General features: G+C 40.1%; 1 protein-coding gene across 2 annotated transcripts in view; it reads left to right on the plus strand.

The window, feature by feature from the left end:
- Window positions 1-21,876, plus strand: part of WDR48 (WD repeat domain 48) — a 44,742-nt gene that overhangs the window by 20,443 nt on the left and 2,423 nt on the right. For both annotated transcript variants that reach the window (XM_007191451.2, XM_057554102.1), the window contains exons 8-18: window positions 2,048-2,272; window positions 3,950-4,024; window positions 4,958-5,060; window positions 5,876-5,973; window positions 10,596-10,703; window positions 11,015-11,111; window positions 13,198-13,293; window positions 15,840-15,945; window positions 16,844-16,931; window positions 19,995-20,071; window positions 21,481-21,673. In XM_007191451.2, the coding sequence (XP_007191513.1) occupies window positions 2,048-2,272; window positions 3,950-4,024; window positions 4,958-5,060; window positions 5,876-5,973; window positions 10,596-10,703; window positions 11,015-11,111; window positions 13,198-13,293; window positions 15,840-15,945; window positions 16,844-16,931; window positions 19,995-20,071; window positions 21,481-21,673 (1,266 nt within the window). The remainder of the gene's footprint in view (window positions 1-2,047; window positions 2,273-3,949; window positions 4,025-4,957; window positions 5,061-5,875; window positions 5,974-10,595; window positions 10,704-11,014; window positions 11,112-13,197; window positions 13,294-15,839; window positions 15,946-16,843; window positions 16,932-19,994; window positions 20,072-21,480; window positions 21,674-21,876) is intronic.

Genomic DNA, 21,876 nt, shown 5'->3' on the forward strand with positions numbered 1-21,876 from the left:
AGGGTTTTCCTTGGTAATACAAGTCCTGCTGAACCTAGCTCATGGGTCGGGGGTATCTCTGAGCATTAGGTCACTCCCTGCCCCTGACTTGCTCACTGGGCTGCTCTCTATTGGCAATTACAATTGTCTGTAAGCAACCATCCCAGAAACGCTTTGTGTTGGTCAACAGCAGCCTGGCCCCAATACACTGGTACCTCTCATGTCCATTGGCAGAAGCACAGAGCACCTGATCAGGCTATAGAGTCTGTTCCCCTAAGTCTGACTTAGCAGAACCATTTGGGGCATTCTGTCCTAATCCCAGAGGCCACCTCATAATGAAGGGGTCTTCATTTTTATCCCGTGGAAGGGTGGAGGCAGTGGGAAATGTTTTGATGACTCCTCTAGCTCCTATAGGATATCAGGCACTAGAATTCCTATAAAATGGCCACCTCCTTCAACCATACTACCAAATACTGCAAAGATGTTCGCCTGCATAGTACTTTAAAAGTGATTGCTGTCTATTTGGGAGCCTGCTTTTTAGCAGTCTTAGAATACTGACTACCATCAAAGATTATTTTGTATTCTATGTCAGGGTTGATATAGAACTCTAATATACTCTTTGTTTCCTCATCTACTTTCACCTGTGCATTCTGGGTTTGGAACGTATCTCTTTACTGCTGTAAGTCACCCAGCCTGTGAGGACTTTCAACATATCATCTTTGCTTTCCTTTTCCTAAAGTTGTCAGACCTTATTCCTTGCAGATATATGGTCTAGAATCTGAGTGATCAAAGCTTTACTAACAGCTTTGCCACCACAGAGTAGCATCTCTTCCTGGAATGGAGAACTCCTCCCTGCCTTCTCCCCATCAGACTGCCACAGTGCTCCTACACACGTGATGAAGGTCTGCTTGCCACCTTACTCCTGACAGTTTCTTTATTGGTTAGTCTCTTGGTTCTCTTGTGAACTAGTTGGAATTGGAGACTAAAGCACTGATGCTCCTGACAGCTTATGGGGGAGTCTGTTAGTGTGGTGTTTGTTTAATTAAACATGTCTGAAGGCCCCTTCAAGTCAGAGCAGGCCAGTAAATCCTTAATATTCCTGAAGGCCTCATCTGTTCAAACACTATCCAGGTCTCCAAGCCCACAACTATCTTCTCTTCTTTGAAGCTCTTTGCCTGCTTAATTTCATACAGTTCCTTTCCCAGCACCAGCAGTTCCTTTCCCCTCAGGGTGATTTTTTTCCCCAAAGAAATAAGTTTTTATCCCTTTCCTCAGGTCACCACAGTAACTAGTAGAGAACACCAGGCATGCTGAATGTGAATGTGGGGTGGCTGATTCTGCCTGTTTCTGTCACACTCTCTGTGTGCTCAGCCCTGATTTGTGTACCTGCAAATTCTATGTAGTTGACACTCCTGAGCCTTTAGAAATTGTCAGAATTGCCAATGTTAACTCTGAATGCTGAGGGTCTACATTTTGTATTAATGGATGTTGAACTTGAAGCTCATATGGGAAGTATCCAAGCTCACAGAGTGAGTGGCAAGCCTGGATTTTGCTTTTGGCTCCTGTCAGTAGAATCCAGGAGACCTGGCAGGCCATCAGGAATCCAGAGCCGTGAGGTGGGGGACAAAACAGAGGTGTGACCCAGGGCTCCAGAAGGCTTCCTTGCCTAGTGCAATGCTTGTCAAACTTGGCATACCAGAATGACCTGGAGAGCCTGTCAAAACAGGTTGCTGAGCCCCACCAGAGTTTCTGCCTCATTAGGTCTGGAATGGGAACGGGGAATTTACATGTTTAACATGTTCCCAAGGGATGGTGATGCAGCAAGTGGCCAGGTACACAGGACAGAGGAAGTTTTGCTCAGAGGCTTCCCCTGCTTGAGCCCATACTGTTGCCTTTGGTCGTTTCAGCCTGTGGTGTATGCTTGTCAGAAGTCTTTATCAGAGGCAGGAATACAGGTTGTTAGAGGTGTGTGTTTGACATTGTGGAGTCAGGAGCGAAGACAAGTGTAAAGCACAAGAAAGCAAGAACTTTTTGGCAGGTTTCTAACCTTAGCTTTCTTTGTTCTCAGTGCCTTTCCGGCAGTTCTGATGGGACAATTCGCCTTTGGTCCCTTGGCCAGCAGAGATGTATAGCAACGTACCGAGTGCATGATGAAGGTGTTTGGGCTCTACAGGTCAATGACACCTTCACACATGTGTACTCTGGAGGAAGGGACAGGAAGATTTATTGTACAGACCTAAGAAACCCTGACATTCGGGTGCTAATTTGTGAAGAAAAAGCACCAGTTCTCAAGGTATGTCATATGTTTTAGTTTTATGATTAAGATTGTTACATGTGCTAGCCAAATACAGCAAAATCAATATTAAAACACAAGTCAACTGTGAGGTTGTAAAAAGATACTTGTTCGTCACCCATAGAAGAAATGGCGACTTCATGGGTACATCAGGGATGGATGGCTCTTGCACTGGCGAATCCTAGTGAGCTGGCCCCAAAGTGCTCCTGAGCTCTCCTGGCTTTCCTAACCTGTCCTTAGAGGAGGAATATGAGGAGTTCAGGTATCTGAGAGTGGACAGCAAAGCAGAAATTTGTCCACTGCCTCAAGAGGAGGATGTGGAAGAGTGCTCCTGAAGAAGAGGGGAAGCTGGTTCATATTCCAAACCATCACTGCCTCAAGATAGTCCTGGGTGGTGGGTAAAAGGGTACTTGAGAGGCCATCCATATTGACACCTGCTAAAAGTGAAGCCTAGAAAATGGCCAGTCATCATTGACAAGATGTTCAGTCTCACCGATGTTCACAGAATTGCACATTAAGACAACGGTGAGATTTCCAGGTTTAAAATGGAGGCATAAAGACAGCACTCCCCCCACCCCTTCTCAGAAATCATCTGAAAACAACAAGGAAAGCAGGAAACAGAATTGTAAATACCCATCATCTGCGAAACTAAGTGACATCTGAAACCACAGTATAGGAGGAAGGACTGAAAAAGGGAATAGAGGTCAAATGAGACACTTGAGAGGATGCCTATGGTCTAAGAGCTCACATAATACCGGCCAATTACAGTTCTTTAAAACAGATGGCACAGCCTAATGGACAAAAGCAATAATCCTTTAGAGAAGCAAGAGAGTGGAGGCTAAAATACAGACACAGCATGTGTGCAGGAAGCACACTGATGGGGAGAGTCACGTGTGGAGGAGAAACTGCACTGCGAGTCCCGCAGCTGCCAGGATCTCTTGGCTGTGGAGAGAAAGACTAGAAGTGTTTAGCACAGGCATAACCATGTTGTAAGGAGCATCACTTTGAACTGAAGAGGGAAGAGGATTCCTACTTGCTAGTGGTTCAACCCTGTCCCCATGTCTAAAAACCTGCAATTTCCTGGTGCAGGAAGAATAGTGGGCAAATGTAGAGTCATTCCATTTGCATAATGTATACATGGGTATATGTGTGTCTTTATATGTATGGTATTTTAAAAATATAGGAGGACACAGTAAACTGTTCACAAAGTACAGCTGTATTCCTTAAGCAAGTTGGGGGGGTACATTATGTGGGTACTTTTCCTTTTGCTGTGTTGTTAGAATGGTTTTGGTTTTTGCTACAAACATTTTCCAAGAAAAAAACGTATTTCCTTGTTACTAAGAACATGAAGACAAAACACAGGAGTGACAAAACCAAAAAGTTATGGTAAGCCATCCTTTTGACTGTACCCATTTAGAACCCTTAAATTAACCACACTTAAAACTTTAAGCCACTGTTTTTGGTAAATAGTCACCCCTATTACACTTTTATAGGGCTACGAATTCCTTTAGCAAAGAGACTCATTCTTCTGTGCATCCCTAGCTTTTAACACACGCTGTGGTATCGTCAGCACACAGATGTTGAATGAAGGAGTTGATATTTAATAGTGTATAGCTGGTCCTGGCAGTTCAGAAGAGTCAACATTCCACAAAGCAATATTTTTGTGCTTTGTTTCAGATGGAGCTTGACAGATCAGCTGATCCCCCTCCTGCAATCTGGGTTGCAACAACGAAGTCTACAGTAAATAAATGGGTAAGTGAGCCACTGTATATCTGGCAAAGGTTTATAAACATGTGGTTTGTTATCACAGACCTCCCAGGTACCAGTAGCAAATGCTCAGTATGAGCCTGACTCTCAGCATGCTTTTGGACAGTGACAAAAATCTGAAAGCCCCTATGAATGCAGGTGTGATCCTAAGGATTGTACAAAAATTAAGGTCATAGTCAAAATGCAGCTTCTGACTTCTTTGTCAGGAGCCAAGATACACATTTGATGTGCTTAGAATAAGCGCTGTTGCCTGATAAAACCAGCAAAGTACAGCTTTAAAGTAGTACAGTTTCTGACCTCTTGAAGCTGTATTTGAAAAGAGGCAGCCCAAGTACCAACACAGCAGGGAAACTCTAGGATTCTATTTTTCTAAACATAAGAGAAAGCAGAAAGTTGTTTTTTCAAATTCATTTCCTTTTTCTTTATAGCATGAAGAACAGGTATAGAAATAAAGGATAAGCAGAGAGAAGTCACAAAAGTACTATTAATTCTTAAGTCGTAATTAAAGAAGATTTAAGTTTTCTTGCTTACCAGACTGTGGATAACAAAAGAGAAAGTGTTTGCATTTATTCCTGTTTATACGTAGATCAAGTGGTCTTTCTCTGTACTTGTAAAAAAAAAATGTTATATAACTTGTTTAAATTTCATTGTGCCAATTTGAGATCAACATAGCTTTACCTGGAAGAGTGTGTAGTCTTCTCTCCAAAAAGACAACATTCCCTTCTTAATTTTTGTTTTGTATTTTTTTAATCATGGTAGGTAATTGTATTTTGTGACTAAGTATTTTTTGGTTGATGTTGTTATTGTCGGTTTTTCTCGTTTGTTCTTTGTTTTTCTTTTTTTTTTTTTTCTTTGTTTTTCTTGCCACTTTAAACTAATTGGCATAAAATGATTAAATAATGAATTTTGTTCCTTTAGACATTGAAAGGAATTCATAATTTTAGAGCCTCTGGAGATTATGACAATGACTGTACAAATCCTATAACACCCCTTTGTACACAACCTGACCAGGTTATTAAAGGTAAGTAAGGATATTGGAAGGTATTGTCCGTTTTATTGAAGTTAATTATACTTACTAAGAAACTGACAAAAATAAAGGAGATGACCTTCCTTTAAATGTAATCCTGATGTCAACAAAAGACTAATAGTATATTGGTTTGTTTTTAATAGAAGAAAAATATTTTTTAAATGCTTTTTAGTGACTTTAAAAATTGAGCTTTCTTGAGTTAATCTTTTTGCCCAGCATTAGAATAATCATGGTCTTGGTAAAGCCAGCAACCACTTTGTAAAAGATATAAGATTTAATGTTGTCTTTTGGCACAAGCCAGAATGGTCAGATCTGGCCCCTGAATTCTGCATGCTACAACTGCGAGTGACAGCTCTGACTTCAAGGGGATTAGAGTATTGAATGGTATGTTTATCTATAGGTAGATGTCCATGCTGTGACCTTTAGGATAGAATGTCCATTCAGGAGAAGGAAGATAGGAAACAAAAGTTAATGAGAGATAGGACTAATTCAGAGATTTCCTGTCATCATGTGGACTTTTCCTAGTGGGTAAAAAAATTATTAAGGGGTTTGCTCTTAATAATTTTCCACTAGTAGACCCTTGAAGTGAATGGAGAGTCTTTCAATCTGTTATTAAAATCAGACAGTTTTTCTTTGGTTAGCCTCAAATTGCCTTAGAAATAATTATATGGTCTTCTGATTTACCTTCTCCTTTCTGGGGGCTAGTATGATTTACATTCTGTTCCAGTACATGCCAGTTAACATTATTGCTGTACTGTGAATTTAAATGTAGAATTGTTTTCCTAATTGTGTGGATTTTTTTCCTTTAGGGGGTGCTAGTATTATTCAGTGTCACATTCTTAATGATAAGAGACATATATTAACCAAAGATACCAATAATAATGTGGCATATTGGGATGTATTAAAGGTAAGTATCTTTTTGTAATTAAATATAGGTTATTGGATTATGTATCTCTATTTTTTATTGTAGTCTGTGTGTGTATATGTGTTATATGTGTGTGTGCATAAAATAACCAAGATAATAGTCATATAAATAAAGATTTAATTGCAGCCTTATTTTGGGGTGGATATATATATTCTTATGTGAATATTAGATAAGGCCATAGTTTATCTTTTTAAGTACCCAGAATTTGAATGGAACTGTTTTCTCTGTTTAGTGTATTACAAACTGTGTTGTGCTGCCTTCCCTTAAAATGAAAACATCAGAGTTCCTCGTCCTTGAAACTGTTGACATTTTGGCAGTGGGGCGGGGTAGGATCTGTCCTGTGCATTGTAGGATGTTTAGGAGCATCCCTTAGCCTCTACCCAGTAGATGCCAGTAACCACCTTCATCCCTATCCCCCACTTCAGTTATAACAACCAAAAATGTCTCTAGATATTGCCATATGTTTAGGGGGAGGAAGGAAGAAGAAGGATGCAAAATCACCCTGGGTTGAGAACCACTGGAGTACACAAAATAAGTTTGGCCATTTCTTAGGATTTATAGCCATCACTGTGAGCAGCAGTTACTACTTTGGGTCATGTTACAGTGACTCCTTGGATAATTGAGATGTATTAAGCTGTTCAACCACATTATAAATAGCACTGAAGAATTTATAGACAGATTGAAAAGTTTGCTTTTAGAATCCTGACAAATGTCCCTTCTTAGTGTTGTTGTTATATTTGTTCAAAAAATATTTCTGGAATGAACGAATACTGTGTGCAAAGAACTGTGTTGAGGGTCACAAATGATGAAAAAGTCTATTTCATGATCCCTTCTGGTAGAAGGGACAACAGAGCACAAGATAGCTTATGGACAAGGGTGATTACTTACAGCTGGAGAAATCAGGAGAACCTCACAGTGGAGAAATCATTTGAACAGGGCCTTAAAGGATTCCAGCAGATGGATTATGGGAGGGCATTTTAGGAAGAGGAAGTGAATGACAAAGGCACAGAAGAGGAAGGTAATCAAAACATACTTATTCAGGGCCAGGTGAACAGTTTTGTATAGCTGGAGACCAGAGTAAGTATAAGAGAGTAGTAGGGGTGTGTAAGGATGAAAGATGAGATTCACGTCATTTACCAAAAAGTCATGAATTTCAGGCTCCAGGCTTGGCCTTTCTTTGGTACTTCCTAAAGATTCTTAATCATAGATGATTTTAGAGCAGGAAAACCCTATGTTCAGAGCAGTAGCAGTATGCATAATGGGAAAGAAGCTGGAAGTCAGGAAGTCAGTTGTCTTAAGCATAATGACTTGGGGATCTACAGAAAGAGATGGATGACTTTTGGCCACTGTGAAGCCTTGGAGAGATCCTGGCCAGGCCGAAGACATCAGATCTCATTGTCCTCCAGGCCTTCCACCCTCCCCTGGAGTCCCTCAATAAGATGGTTTGATCCAAAAATAAAAGAAGAGACAGATGTTGGGTATATTTTAAAGGAAGAATTGAAAAGATCTGGTATTTTGGTTAGGTTCCTGGTTATAAGAAACAGAGATTCACTTAAGTTAACTTCTGGATCCAAAGAATAAACACATTTCTTTCTCGGAAAAGGGGACTGTCTCTGAATGGAAACCTTGGCCTGACTAACACATTCCCTCCCTGTGGCGCAGCTGTGTGGGAAATCACATTACAGAACAGTTGCTTGGTGAGCATGGCTTCAGAACAAGAGACTTTAGTTGAGTGGAAAATTTAATTGCAGTAGGCTCCAAAAATTCCAATTGGTTTTTTTCCTACAGTAGAGATGTGCTTGTCAGGGGACCAGAAACTCACGTTTGTTTCAGAGAGGGGTTCTGTGAAGACAGAGAGGATCCAGAGTAGCCCTAAGGACCTCATCAGTAGGAATTTGGCTGCTTCACCACTAATGTGGCCCTAGCTCTGCCCTGTGGCTAGGCTTTACCTCATGCTGCGCAGCATCTGATGTTCTCCAGAATATCTAACAAAGTCAAATCGAGCCAGTTCCTCTTTGATTTTCTGCCTATGAGTCTGATGTCCTCTCTTGGTCTAATTAGCTGAAGTCTGAGTAGAGTCCTGCTGTCTGAATGGGAGGTAGTTGTACTTAGATGGGGAGCTCAGCCGGCATGCACCATCATTGGCATTTTTGTGTCCCTGGCAGCTTCCCATATCCAGACACTAGACCTTGAGGTTTTAAGATCAAGTGATCAGGCAAAATAGACATGGCATTATACAGAAATACGGAAGTCAGGAGTATTTAGGACCATAGGTTCAGAGTTAGAGCTGCATTCTGACCTTGGCTCTGCCAGCTACTAGCCAAGTGATCTCCAGAATATGCTTACCTTTGTCTTTATTCCTAAAATCTGGATGGTCCATATTTCTTGGTAATGTTAAGGGGGTGTTTGAGAAGTATTTACTGTAGTGACTGACACATAGTAGTTAGGAGGCTGTTGTACTAATACAGGCGAAATATCAGATATTCCTCTGGAGTGGGGTGGGAACAAGGGGAAAAAACAGAATGATTAGAAAGATATTTAGGCCTGTAGATAAGTGATGCTTGAATAAAAGGGAGTATGTAGAAAAGGAAGGAGCAGAGATTAGTCCTAGGTTTCTGGATTAGTTTGGTGAGTGGAAGTGATACAGGGAACGTAAGAGGAGAAAGCATTGTTGGGCGAAAGGGACATGCTGAGAAAGACAGCAGATTTGAATTTATGTGAGATATCTGGGGAGAGGTGTTTGCTGGGCAGAGAGCTATACAACCTATGCACGCATGAAAGAACTGGGCTGGAGAAATCGGTCCAGCCGTCTTCAGCTGTGGATTATAGTTGGAGCCATGAGAAAGGTCAGAGTTTCTAAGGGATACATCTATACTGAAAATAGAAGAAACCAAGTCATCTCCCTTTCAAGAATTTTTAGAAAAAGAGGAAGCCACAAAGGTGTGTAATAAAAAGGGGTAAGAAAACAAAGAGCTCAAGGACTAATTAAGCGTTTCAGGAAGGAGCTTGTGGTTAGCTGCATTGGCCTGCTGAGAGTTTGTGTGAGACAGTGGAATGGAATGTGCACATGGATCTAGCCAATAAAGAGGATGGTGTCTGGGGAGAGCAGTTTCTAGGGAGACCTAAGGGCAAATGCCAGATAGAGTGGGTTGAATAGTGTTTGCGAGGTGAAGAAACAGAATTTGAGGGGAGACAATCTTAGATGAAATTTGACTTTGGTGAGATGGGCAGGAAAGGCAGTAGCTGGAGAAGATTTAGGCATGAGAAGGTCAAGGGAAGGTTTTGTTTTGGTGTTTAGGCATTTTTAAGATGGGAGAAATTTGATCGTGGTTCACTGTTCATGGGGAGAAACCCATAGAGACATGAGAAGGTAAATGATGATACGAGGTCCCCAAGAAGCAAGAGGTGAGGGGATCCAGAGCACAGCAAGAAGGGACACCTTTTTCGTTGCACCAGGAAGAACAGTAGCAGAAAGTTAAGGGGATTCTGTCAAGGCTCCTCTTTTTTTGAGAAGTAGAGGTCAGACTCGTGCTGGGGGTAGTGAGGGAGGTGGTGGCAGCAAGGGCAGGGGTATGAGGAGAGTAGAGATTTGACAAAGATGCTGTGGAGAACTGACTTTGGAAACAAGTTCCAGGTAGCATTAATGACTGTATATTTATAGTGGGAATACTGTCAAGGATTTGAGAGGCCATCTTTTCCTGTGTGTTGTCCATGTGGATGTTCATATTGTCCGGGATGCAAGCGAGATCTCAAGATGGGTTTTAAGACATTAAGCCAGGCTCAAGTTGCCATTGAATGAGGGAGATGAGGGAGAGTGAGCACAGAGGTTGCTAGATGGCTGTGAGGAAAAGGGGTACAGTTTACTGCAGCTAAATGATATGGGCTCAAAGAAATAGGAGTTTTTACATAGCGATGGTGGAATGATGGTCTCTGTATGCCATTAGAGAGTTATGGGATGTAGGAGAAGATGCAGAGTCACCCTTTGAGAAGACAGCTGATGAGATGGGACCCTCAGGAAAGAGCCAGTTTGCTGTTAGGAAGAATAGGTAGAGGGAACATTCTGTGATATTGTTCAGGATAGAGATGAACTGTGATTGGAAATGCTCCATGGCACGAGGGGAAGTTCAGGACATACTTTTGGGGAGCATAGATATTTAGGGAATGAATAAGAAAAATTGTGATGGCCAAGAAAGAGAAACTTAAAATTGCTGCCTATATTATAGCTGTTGTCTGAAGGTATTGATAGCGTCACAGTTCTCTTAAAGTGCTTAGAAACTGTTATTTGTTCCTTGAAGATTTTTTTTGCTTCATTTGACATTGCTTCCAGATAAGTGTGGTGGTATATTATATCAATATGAGCAAAATTAGGTTACAGTTTCCCAAAAAAGAACAGTTTGTGTTTTTTTAATTTAAAATTTTAATAGGACGTAGTTACTTAAAGGTAAATGCTTTAAGATAAAAATATTTGACCATGTTCTTTTTGGAATGTATTTAAGACTCCATTATATTTAGGCAAATGTGTAAAATTTTGAGTAGCTAAGTCAGAATCAAATCAGTTGACCACTTAACATTGATAATTATCATACTTTATTTTTGCTGTATAGGCATGTAAAGTTGAAGATCTGGGCAAAGTGGATTTTGAAGATGAAATTAAGAAAAGATTTAAGATGGTATATGTACCAAATTGGTTCTCAGTAGACTTAAAAACAGGGGTAAGTTAGCAATTGATATTTGTGCGATTTGGGTTAGTTGAAAATTTCTAATATAGCTCAAAATTAAGTATTATTAATTATAGAGTCCTGTGTTTTTATGTATGAAAGGAAAAAATTTTATGCAGTTTAAATGCCTTTTCATATCCCAGTATATTAAATTGTAGTTGCATCGAATCACGCAGAAACACATTTTGGTTCTGAATCTGTGGCTTAGCACTTTAGTTAAATAATACAAATAAATAATGGTTTAGAGACTTATTTGGAGAATGTATTCACATGGAATGTCACTAACAATTTTTTTCTTTTGACAGATGTTGACAATTACTTTGGATGAGAGTGACTGTTTTGCTGCTTGGGTTTCTGCAAAAGATGCTGGCTTTAGCAGCCCTGACGGGTCAGATCCAAAACGTGAGTTTGTGTCCTTCTTTCCCTTTCTCCTTCCAAAAGAGAAGGTGGATCTGTGCTGTTTTTTTATGTGCTCATCTTTTCTTTTTTTAAACAATATTTGGTTTTTTAAAAATCATTTTTCAAGAAATCTGTATATTCTCTCATATGGAAATGGAAAATACTATTCATTTTAAATGTTTTGGGGATCTTGATTTTTCTCACAATCTATGGCTTAGCTTTAACAATTAAACATGCAGCACACTCTCTACCCTTAAACCGTTCGGGAAGTCTGTTAGGTTAGGAAAGTGAAGCTAGGAAACAGTTTTTCCCCCCCAATTAAAAAAAAATTTATTGAAGTATAGTTGACATATAATGTATTAGTTTCAGATGTACAATATAATGATTCAATATTTGTATATACTGTAAAATAGTCACTACAATAAGTCTAGTTAACATCCATCACCATACATAGAAAATTTTTTTTTCTTAATGAGAATTTTTAAGATCTACTCTCTTAGCAACTTTCAAATATGCAATACAGTAATAGTAACTACAGTTGCCATGCTGTATATTACATCCCCATGACTTATTTATTTTATAACTGGAAGATTGTACCTTTTGACCCCCTTCACCCATTTTGCCCATTCCATTACTCCCCAAATCTGGCAACTACCAATCTGTTCTCCGTATCTGTGAGCTTTGCTTTTTGGCTTTTTTGTTTTTAGATTCCACATATAAGTGAGATCATACGGTATTTGTCTTTCTGTGTCAGACATATTTCATTTAACCATAATGCCTTCACGGTTCATCCTTGTTGTCGCAAATGGCAAGACTTCATTCTTTTTTATGACTGAATAATATTTCTGTGTGTATCACATTTTCTTTACCCATTCATCCATCAGTGGACAATGACGTTTCTAATATCTTGGCTATTGTAAATAGTGCTGCAGTGAACATGGGGATGCATATATCTTTTTGAATTAGTGGTTTCCTTTTCTTTGGATAAATAGTCAGAAGTGGAATTACTAGATATGATAGTTTTATTTTTGAGGAACTGCCGTACTGTTGTCCACAGTGGCTTCACCAATTTACATTCCCATCAGTAGTGCACAAGGATTCCTGTTTCTCCACGTATTCTCAAACATTTGTTATTTGTGGTCTTTTTGATAATACCCATTCTGACAGGTGTGAGGTGATATCTCATTGTGGTTTTGATTTGCATTTCCCTGGTGATTAATGATGTTGAACATCTTTTCATGTACCTATTGACTGTCTGTGTGTCTTCTTTGGAAAAATGTCTATTCATATCTTCTGCCCATTTTTTAATCAGATTGTTCAGTTTTTTTGCTATTGAGTTGTATGAATTTTTTATATATTTTGGATATTAACCCCTTTCAGATACATGATTTGCAAATATTTTCTCCCATTCACTAGGTCGCCTTTTCATTTTGTTGATGATTTCCTTTGCTCTGCAGAAGCTTTTTAGTTTGATGTAGTCCCACTTGTTTATTTTTGCCTTCATTGCCCTTGCTTTTGGTGTAAGATCCAAAAAAATCATTGCCAGGACCATTGTCAGCGAGCTTACTGCCTGTGTTTTCTTCTCGGAGTTTTATGGTTTCAGGTCTTACATCAAGTCTTTAATCCATATTGAGTTAATTCTTGTGTATGGTGAGAAGAGACTCATCTTCATAAGAGTCTATTACATTTTGTTGATTATATTTTTGATCAGTATTCTCCTAAGAATGTAGCATGTAGAAATACCTGATATATATAAATATAGTGTACTGGCTTTGTATGGAAATAGCCCTTTAAAGACTACAGTTGCTGTTTTTGTTTGTTCATTTTTAAAGAATGGCTGTATCTGAACAACCAAATAGAATATGTGTTTGCTCCATATTGTCACAGCTTTAAACATTCTAAGATAAGATTTTAATAGACTTTGTGAAATCTCTAAATCTTGCTTTTAAACATCCTTGGCATTGGGTTAAGAATGTAACATCAGAGTTTGTGGAAACTTTTAATTTTTACTTCTTTCCCTCTATTTTTAGGTTAAAGCTAATGATTCTCTTTTCCATTTCTTTTCTTTTTTATATCAACTCTTTTGCAGTGAACTTAGGAGGACTTTTACTCCAGGCCCTCCTAGAATATTGGCCTAGGACACATGTGAATCCAATAGATGAAGAAGAAAATGAAGTAAACCATGGTTCGTGTTTTTATATCAGGATAATTGATTTAAAAATTACTCAGAAGTTAAGGATACTTAGATTGTGTGTTATCCTGAGAATGTTTTTTAAAAAAAATTATTTTAAGCATTTGCTAAAGTGTGACATAGTAAATATATGTGATGTGCCCAATTTACTGCCCTCCCTTCCACATCCTAGAGAACATCCATCCAGTCTTAACTGAGATTCCAAGAGAGCTTTTAATCAGTGAGATTCTATACACAAGATATATAGAATAAACCCTGTGTATTCAAATGACCTTTGTCCTTAAACGTAGGCAGCTTAGCAGGGTTATTCCAAAGATATTTCTTAGGGTATCCATGGACCTGCTGGATTTACCTCCAGTGCTCGCTAATTAACATCAGAAAGCCAGGTTTGTCCTTGTGTAGTCAAACTTCATGTTGGCTTGAACTGTAGATATTACCTAGTCTGATGATATACCTGATCTTGGCTCAAAAAATCAAATCCCAACTCAGAAGTGTCAGGGTAAGTGAATGAGTATGTGTAAAGAATTAATGTCATTGAGGGCATTGAAAAGCTTTGTGTGCCACAGGCAGTGGCAGTAACTTTCTCTGGGAAGCAGAGGAGAATTTGGCTCAGTTTCATTAAAGAAAGGGGAAAAAAAACCTTAAAATTTCACAACTCATATGTAACCTTGAGTCCCACCTACTGAGGACTTATCTGCTGAAGATTCTCTGAAGATTGCCCACTTACGGTGGTCAGCAGTGACGAGGACCTCCTGCCAGAGACTTTGTTCTGGCTGACTGATTCATCCAGAATGATTTTTGGAGTTTAAATCTGTTTTGCAAGGATGACATACCTCTCTCTCTGAAAGCCAGTCTCCTGATGTCCCTGTCATAGAGAGGGCACTGACCCCACCCGTGGTGTCATTTCTTTTGTCACCTGACCCACTTCATTCCCCTTTAGAATTGTACAGTGGGCTGTGAGCCAGAGAAATTCAGTGGAAATATCTCTTCACGGAGGATTGAGCAAGCTAAGTTCTGGTATGGGCTCTGCCATTTATCAGCCATGTAGCTATGGGCATGTCATTTCCTGTTCTTGGCTTGTCTTTCTCCATCTGTAACAGGACAGGGTGCCCTCAGAGGCCCAAGTAGCCAATAATAAATATTAAGTAATGAAAAAACAGTGGTACAGGGACTTCCCTGGTGGTCCAGTGGTTAAGACTTTGCCTTCCAATGCAGGGGGTGCGGGTTCGATCCCTGGTCTGGGACCTAAGATCCCACATGCCTCGCAGCCAAAAAACCAAAACATAAAACAGAAGCAATATTGTAACAAATTCAATAAAGACTTTAAAAAAATCAAAAAAAATCTTTAAAAACAAAACAAAAAACAGTGGCACAGAGTAGGAGTGGTGTGATGAATTGGGGGATTGGGATTGACATATATTTGCTAATATGTATAAAATAGATGACTAATAAGAACCTGCTCTATAAAAATAAAATAAAATAAAATTCAAAAAAAAAAGATCAAAAAAAACCCAAAACAAAACAGTGGCATAATCAGCACCTCTTGGATCCAAGCTTTGGTTGGGGGAATAAAGAAAAAGTCACGGGAAACCCCAAATCATCCTTAAAATCAAACTGGCATAGTAAAGGCAGGGCAGGAACCAGCCAGAGCTCAGGACACTGCACACTCTACGTGTCTGGTAATCTTCTGCTACACCTGCACCATGCTCAGTGGATACTCAAGAGCTGCTTAGATTATACTTGGGGAGCAGCTCAAGTATTCTGAGGCCTGTATTGTGTTGCAGGTGAGGGTAATAAAGATAAATGGGCATGGACCCTGCCCTTCAGGGACTGGCATTCTCGTTGGGCAAAGGGCCGCTTACATCAGCATTATGAGATCAGAGAGTAGGTGCTGTGAGAGAGGTTCTGAGAGCGCTGTAAGGTTGCAGAGGGCAAGACTGCTTCCAGATTCGTCAGGGAAGTGTTTATGCACAAGCTGGCACTTGCGTGGGGGTCAACAGCACTCTGTTCAAAAGATTACAAAGAAAGCGAGTGAAATGAAGTCTGCAGAGAGCAGTAAAAATGAGATTATGACCTCTTTGAGGTTTTGTTTTTCACTAATACCTCTGCCATTAGTTGTGGCTACCGTTAACCATGAAGTTTTTTCTGACAGAAATTTTTCTGAGCTCGGCATTTTACCGGCCCCATCCCATCCCCGCAACAAAAAAAGAGCAGATCATCGTTTATAAAGAGGCTGTCCTGTACTTACCTGTGGCTGAAATAGACGGTTATGTTTTTTGTTTCAAATCTCAAACATTAATCTCTTCTGTTAAAATCCTCTAAAATGTAGTCATTTCTCATGAGGTACATCCCAAGTTGCCATATTTCTTATTTTCAAGAATTTAACTTTGTTTTTTTACCTTTATTTTTGTCTCTGACTGACGTACAGGATTTTGACTTAAAAAATCTTGCAGTGGTTGGGCTCTGTGGAAACGAAATGTTTAGAGTCTGTGTTTTTAGCACTAACTCTGGATCCTGACACCATCTGTACCTTTTCCTAGTAAATGGGGAGCAGGAGAACCGAGTACAGAAGGGAAATGGCTATTTCCAGGTGCCCCCACACACTCCTGTGATCTTTGGTGAAGCTGGAGGTCGCACCTTGTTCAGGTATGGGTAAGAAGGGCTAAGAAGGCATCCTGTTTGCCAAGAAGTATTCATTCAAGCACATGTTTATTTTTAACTTCTAGGGGTGTCAGGGGTTTGGAAGCTTCTTCATCTCCATGACATAGTTAAGTGTCTGGTGCTATTAGACCCCATTCTAATTGCGAGCTGAGCCTCTAGTGTTAAAATGAAGTTGATACCTTGCCTTGAGGCAGCTTCGTAGTGGTTTCTGCAGGAAACCATCACCAGAAGTCCCTGCCCACAGGACAGAATCAGAACTTCCCTCAGGCTGGGCCAGGGGAGATGGACTGGGCTGCTCTTGGGAACTGTTGTGCCCAACAGTGGCCCGACCTGAGGCGTGAGGCAGTCCTTCATGAGGCCGTGCACGCAAGAGCTAGACTGGCTTCATCTCCAAGTTGCCAGCCAAGGCCCAGGGAGAGTCATGGGGGAAAGCCTACTAGAGTCTTCTGTAGGGCCAGAAGTAAGAAAAATGTTTGTCTTGCCCTTGAGGGCAGAATTTTCTTCCTTTATGATGGTTTCCTGAGAGTGGGGTTACCAAAAATAAACCTGACCCCCATTGTGTGTGGAGTGCCACACTCTATAGCACTGGCAGACGACCTTTCTCAAGTGCTTTGCCTACACCCAGGTTCCTATCCTCACCCAGGGAGTCAGGCAGCTGTAGTGTATGTCTGGCCTCAAAATCTGGGGGCCTGAGTTTTAGGTAAGCTTGCTCTCCCTCTTAGCAGAGTGAGTCATTCTGCCTGCCTTCACTTTATTCCCTCAGCTGTCAAGTGAGGGTTATCCTAAATGAACTCTATAACGGTCCCTCCCCCTAACGTTTATTGACAATGATTTTGGGATCTGTGCTTGTTTTGTCACTTACTACCTGATGGATTATGTGTAGGCTGCTCTGCCGAGACTCGGGGGGTGAGACTGAGTCCATGCTTCTGAATGAGACAGTGCCACAATGGGTAATTGACATCACTGTGGATGTAAGTATCCTTCATTCCCACTTTGCCCTTTTATTTTTTTCCAAATCATGAAGACAATTAAGAACTACTTTAGACTGTGTAATCTTTAATTAAAACTAGACTACCAAGTGGAATCCTCTTCTGCTTCCCTGCAGTTCCGAAGTTGCAGAAGAAGTATTGATAATTATTTATATATCTCTTTATGTCTTTAAATTACATAAATAATGTATGCTTATCAAAGAAAACAATAAATGAATAAGGTGAAATTCCCTTCCCTTTCCCAATCACTGTTTTTCTTTTATTCACTCCCTATTCTTCTTCCCAGAGGTAGTAAATATTAATAGTTTAATGCATAGCCTTCAGTACTTTTTTCTGTGTGTACACAAGCATATATTATTTGTGTATATATGTGTGTATGTATAGATCATTTTATTTTGCACAAAATCTACTATATCTACTGTTCTGCAACTTGATTTTTTTTTTGGTTTTTTTTCTCACTTAAAAATATATCTTGGACATTTTTTCATGTCTGTATATGGATCATTCCTTTTTAATGAGTGCAGGGTATTCCATTGTATAAATGTACCAAGATCTATTTAGCCAGTCCCTATAAATGGATATTTAGGTTGTACCCAGTGTTTTCTATTACAAACAAAGCTTCAGTGAACATCCTTGTACATACATCTTTGTGTACTTTTTAGGATAAATTCCTAGAAGTGGAATTGCTGGATCAAAGGGTATGCACATTTTAAATTTCGATAGATATTGCCAAATTGCCCTCCACAAAGGCTGTACCAGTTTACACTCTTACCAGCAGTGTGTGAGTGCCCAGTACCGCACACCCTCACCAATGCTGGATACTTCTAATCTTTGCTGAAAGATAGGCAGATTTGTTTTTATATAGGCAGATATTATCTCATTGTTTTAATGTTTTTTTTGTTTTGTTTTAATTTGTGGTGAGGTTAAGCATCTTTTCACGTTGGCCATTTTTATTTCTTCTTTTGCGAATTGCCTGTTTGTATTCTTTACTCAGTTTTCTATTGGGTTATTTGTCTTTCTTACTGACTTGTAGGAGTTGTTCATATTCAATATTAACCCTTTGACTATTATCGTGACTATTATCTTGCCTCTCAATAGAATTTTACTTTGTTCACGATGTCTTTTGGCAGGCAAAAAGTTTTAATTTTTATATGACCAGGTTGATCCTTTATGGCTCTGAGTTTCATGTCTTGCTTAGGTATTTCCCACTTCAAAGTAGCAAAAATGTTCTCTTGTATTCTCTTCTAGTACGTTTATGGTAATGGTTTGTGTCTAGATCTTCACTCTATTAGAATTTATTGTTTGGTGTGAAGTAGAATGCTAACTTTCTCCAAATGGATAGCCAGTGTGCCAACACAATTTATTGAATAATCTAAACTTTTCCTACTAATTTGAAATGCTATCTTTATCATATACTAAATTTCTATACACACATGGGTCTGTTTCTAGACTCTTATGTGCTGTTGACCTATATTTCTAAAGCCATATGAAAAGAGATTTAATCTCTAGAACCTGCAGAAAATTCATTTTCTGTCCCAGATATACCTCCAAGAACTTAAAACCGGTCTGACACCTGATAGATATTCTGTGGTCTTCTCTAAATCCGAGCTCCCCATAAACCACAACTTCCTTTGAGTGTTAAACTCACCTAGATGCATTGCTGACCTTAGGCCTGTGGCTTATTCCTCAGAGGAGACGTCCAGACAGGATATGACATGGAGGCTCAGAGAGGATTAACCCCCAGAGAAAAGATGACCAATTAATTTTACCTTCATCTAAGTATGTGGTTTACCTCATGGTGGACATCTAGGTGGTTGGCTGAAGTTTCCACTCATTTAAAACCTCAGACCTCACTCTGATGTCAGAGGAAAAGAAAGTGGGAGGACTTTGATTGGCCTTTTCAGTTGGATAATGGGCCTCACCAGCGTAGAGTGTATGGTTTTGCTCAAATGTGAATGTTGTGGGTTTCTCTCAAGACACTTAATTTTTTGTTTGGGCATTTTAATGTAGAATTCAGATTTTGGTTAGTATGGCTTAAAGAATTAAAATTTGTTTCCTTTTCATTCCTTGAATTGTTAATTGAGAAGATCCATGCTGCAATTTCCTATTGCCACTGACATTGCATATAATTTGTCTTTATGTATGTTTTATTACAAAATGAAACATTATACTTTTCTGATACCTTTTCACTAAGGCTGACGTAGATAATTTGATAGCTTATTAGAAATTTCAGGGGCTTCCCTGGTGGCGCGGTGGTTGAGAGTCCGCCTGCCAATGCAGGGCACATGGGTTCGATCCCTGGTCCGGGAGGATCCCACATGCCGCGGAGCAGCTGAGCCCGTGCGCCACAACTGCTGAGCCTGTGCTGTGGAACCTGTGAGCCACAACTACTGGGCCCGCGTGCCGCAACTGCTGAAGCCCACGCACCTGGAGCCCGTGATCCGCAATGAGGGAGGCCACTGCAGTGGGAGGCCCACGCACTGCGGTGGGGAGTGGCCCCCACTCGCAGCAACTAGAGAGGGCCCACGCACGGCAGCGAAGACCCAACGCAGCCAAAAATAAATTAAATAAATAAATGTAAAAAAAAAATTTCAGGGCTTCCCTGGTGGCGCAGCGGTTGAGAGTCTGCCTGCCAATGCAGGGGACACGGGTTCGGGCCCTGGTCTGGGAAGATCCCACATGCCGCGGAGCAACTAGGCCCGTGAGCCACAATTGCTGAGCCTGCGCGTCTGGAGCCTGTGCTCCGCAACAAGAGAGGCCGCGATAATGAGAGGCCCGCGCACCGCGATGGGGAGTGGCCCCCGCTTGCCGCAACTGGAGAGAGCCCTCGCACAGAGACGAAGACCCAACACAGCCATAAATAAATAAATAAATAAATAAATAAATAAATAAACCTAAAAAGTTTAAAAAAAAAAAAAAATTTCATAGACAGTCACTTTTAATTGTAAAATAACTGTTAACTTGTGGATAGTTTTCCTGTTGACATCATTTTAGTTTATCAGCTAATAGAAACTATTTTACCTTTTTTCACTTTTAATGTTTCAGAAAAATATGCCCAAATTCAACAAAATTCCTTTCTACCTCCAACCTCATGCATCTTCAGGAGCAAAAACCTTAAAAAAGTAAGTAAATGGAGTGTCGTGTGATACTTTGATCTAATTTATTGCCAGAGATTTTTAAAAACTCCTTATAATTGCTTTTATAGCACAGGAGGCAAGTACTAGATCTAAGGCTAATTTCATAATATTGAAAGTTTATATAATTTAACCATATACCAAGTACCTACTGTGGCCAGCTGCAGTTATTCAAAATAAGTAAAACATGGATTTTGTCTCTCATAGTTTAGGACACAATCTGTGTATAGTAACTGCTTTTATGGATACTTAGGGAATGACGAGTGTAGGGGAAAGAAATGAATTTTTGGCTGTAGCTTTCCAGAAAGCTTTCTTGAAGGACATGGAATTTGAGCTGGACATGTAAGGATGGAAAGAACTTCAAAAGAGAGATATTCCAGGTCCAGAAAATGGTTCGATCGGGGATGTGGAAGTAGGAGCCTGCATAAGATATTGAAATTGGCAAGAACCTATGTAGCTGCAGCATAGGCTGGAGGGGTGGCCAGGAGATGCTAGGAGGGAAGTCAGAAAGGACATTCAAGGTTTCACTGATGTGTATCCCAGCAAGTAGAATCAGCAGGACTTTAAAACCTTTTGTTAGATTTCCAAACATATGCAAAAAAAGAGAATAGGAGAATGAACCCCATTATCCCATCACACAGCTTAAATAATTCTCAACATATGGCTAAACATTTTGTTTCATCTATACCTCTACCTGCCCTCCCTCCCACTGAACCCACCTGCCTACACACACACACACACACACACACACACACGATTATTTTAAAGCAAGTTCTAGATGTCACTTCAGCTAGGTTTAATGACTGAAGTTCAGGATGGCTTTCAGAGTATGAGCCTCAGCTACTTGGTTTGACCATTATTAACTGTTGTCAGAGATACAGAAGTAGGTTTGGGGGTAAGGAAATTGCTGAATCTAGTTTTGGACATGTAGAGTTTGAGGTGCCTTTGGGACATCCATCTGGAGCTGCCTAGCCAGCTGTTGTGTTGGTAGGTCTGGAGATCAGACAGGCAGTTGAAACTCAAGGGCTTGGCTATAGGAGGAGGAAGCCTTGGGAGAAATGAGCACATGTATCATTGGAGCCTGGTGCACCAGGGGCTGCCTTCCCTTCCAGGAGCATTTAGTTTGCCCATGCTCTGGGAAAGTCTTTAAGGGAATAAAACCCAGAAGGCTATTCCTTATGTATATAGAAGGTTTAAGAGTATGTACTTAATCTCATTTATTTGCACATAATCTGTCTTGGCGATTCTAAAAATGGATTACGGCAGTGACTAAGAACATTTATTGGTTTATGTTTCTGTGGTGTGTTTTATCTTTGTCAAATGTTAACACCAAAAAATATGGAAGAGATAATATCCAGTGATCTCCTGATGTCACAATCTGCCCTTGCTTTTTACAGAGATAGACTCTCTGCTAGTGACATGCTTCAAGTCCGGAAAGTAATGGAACACGTCTATGAGAAAATCATCAACTTGGATAATGAGTCTCAAACCACTAGCTCTTCTAATAATGAAAAACCAGGAGAACAGGAAAAAGAAGAGGATATTGCTGTGTTGGCAGAGGAGAAAATTGAACTTTTGTGCCAGGACCAGGTAAGTGGACTTGAGGACACAGCCCCATTTTTTCCAGTGCTGGTGCTCAGAATTTCATCATGTGGTAGGATCGTAGTTTCCAAGTCTGTTGCCTTTGCGGGGCTTTTGCTTTTAGGAGCACTGGGTCTCTCCCACCTATTTGTGAGGCCCCTTCTGAAGGGCTCTATAGCCCACCCTAAAGCTTCCATTTATCCCTGGGGCAG

This window comes from Balaenoptera acutorostrata, chromosome 10, assembly GCF_949987535.1.
Source record: "Balaenoptera acutorostrata chromosome 10, mBalAcu1.1, whole genome shotgun sequence".
Lineage (NCBI taxonomy): Eukaryota > Metazoa > Chordata > Mammalia > Artiodactyla > Balaenopteridae > Balaenoptera > Balaenoptera acutorostrata.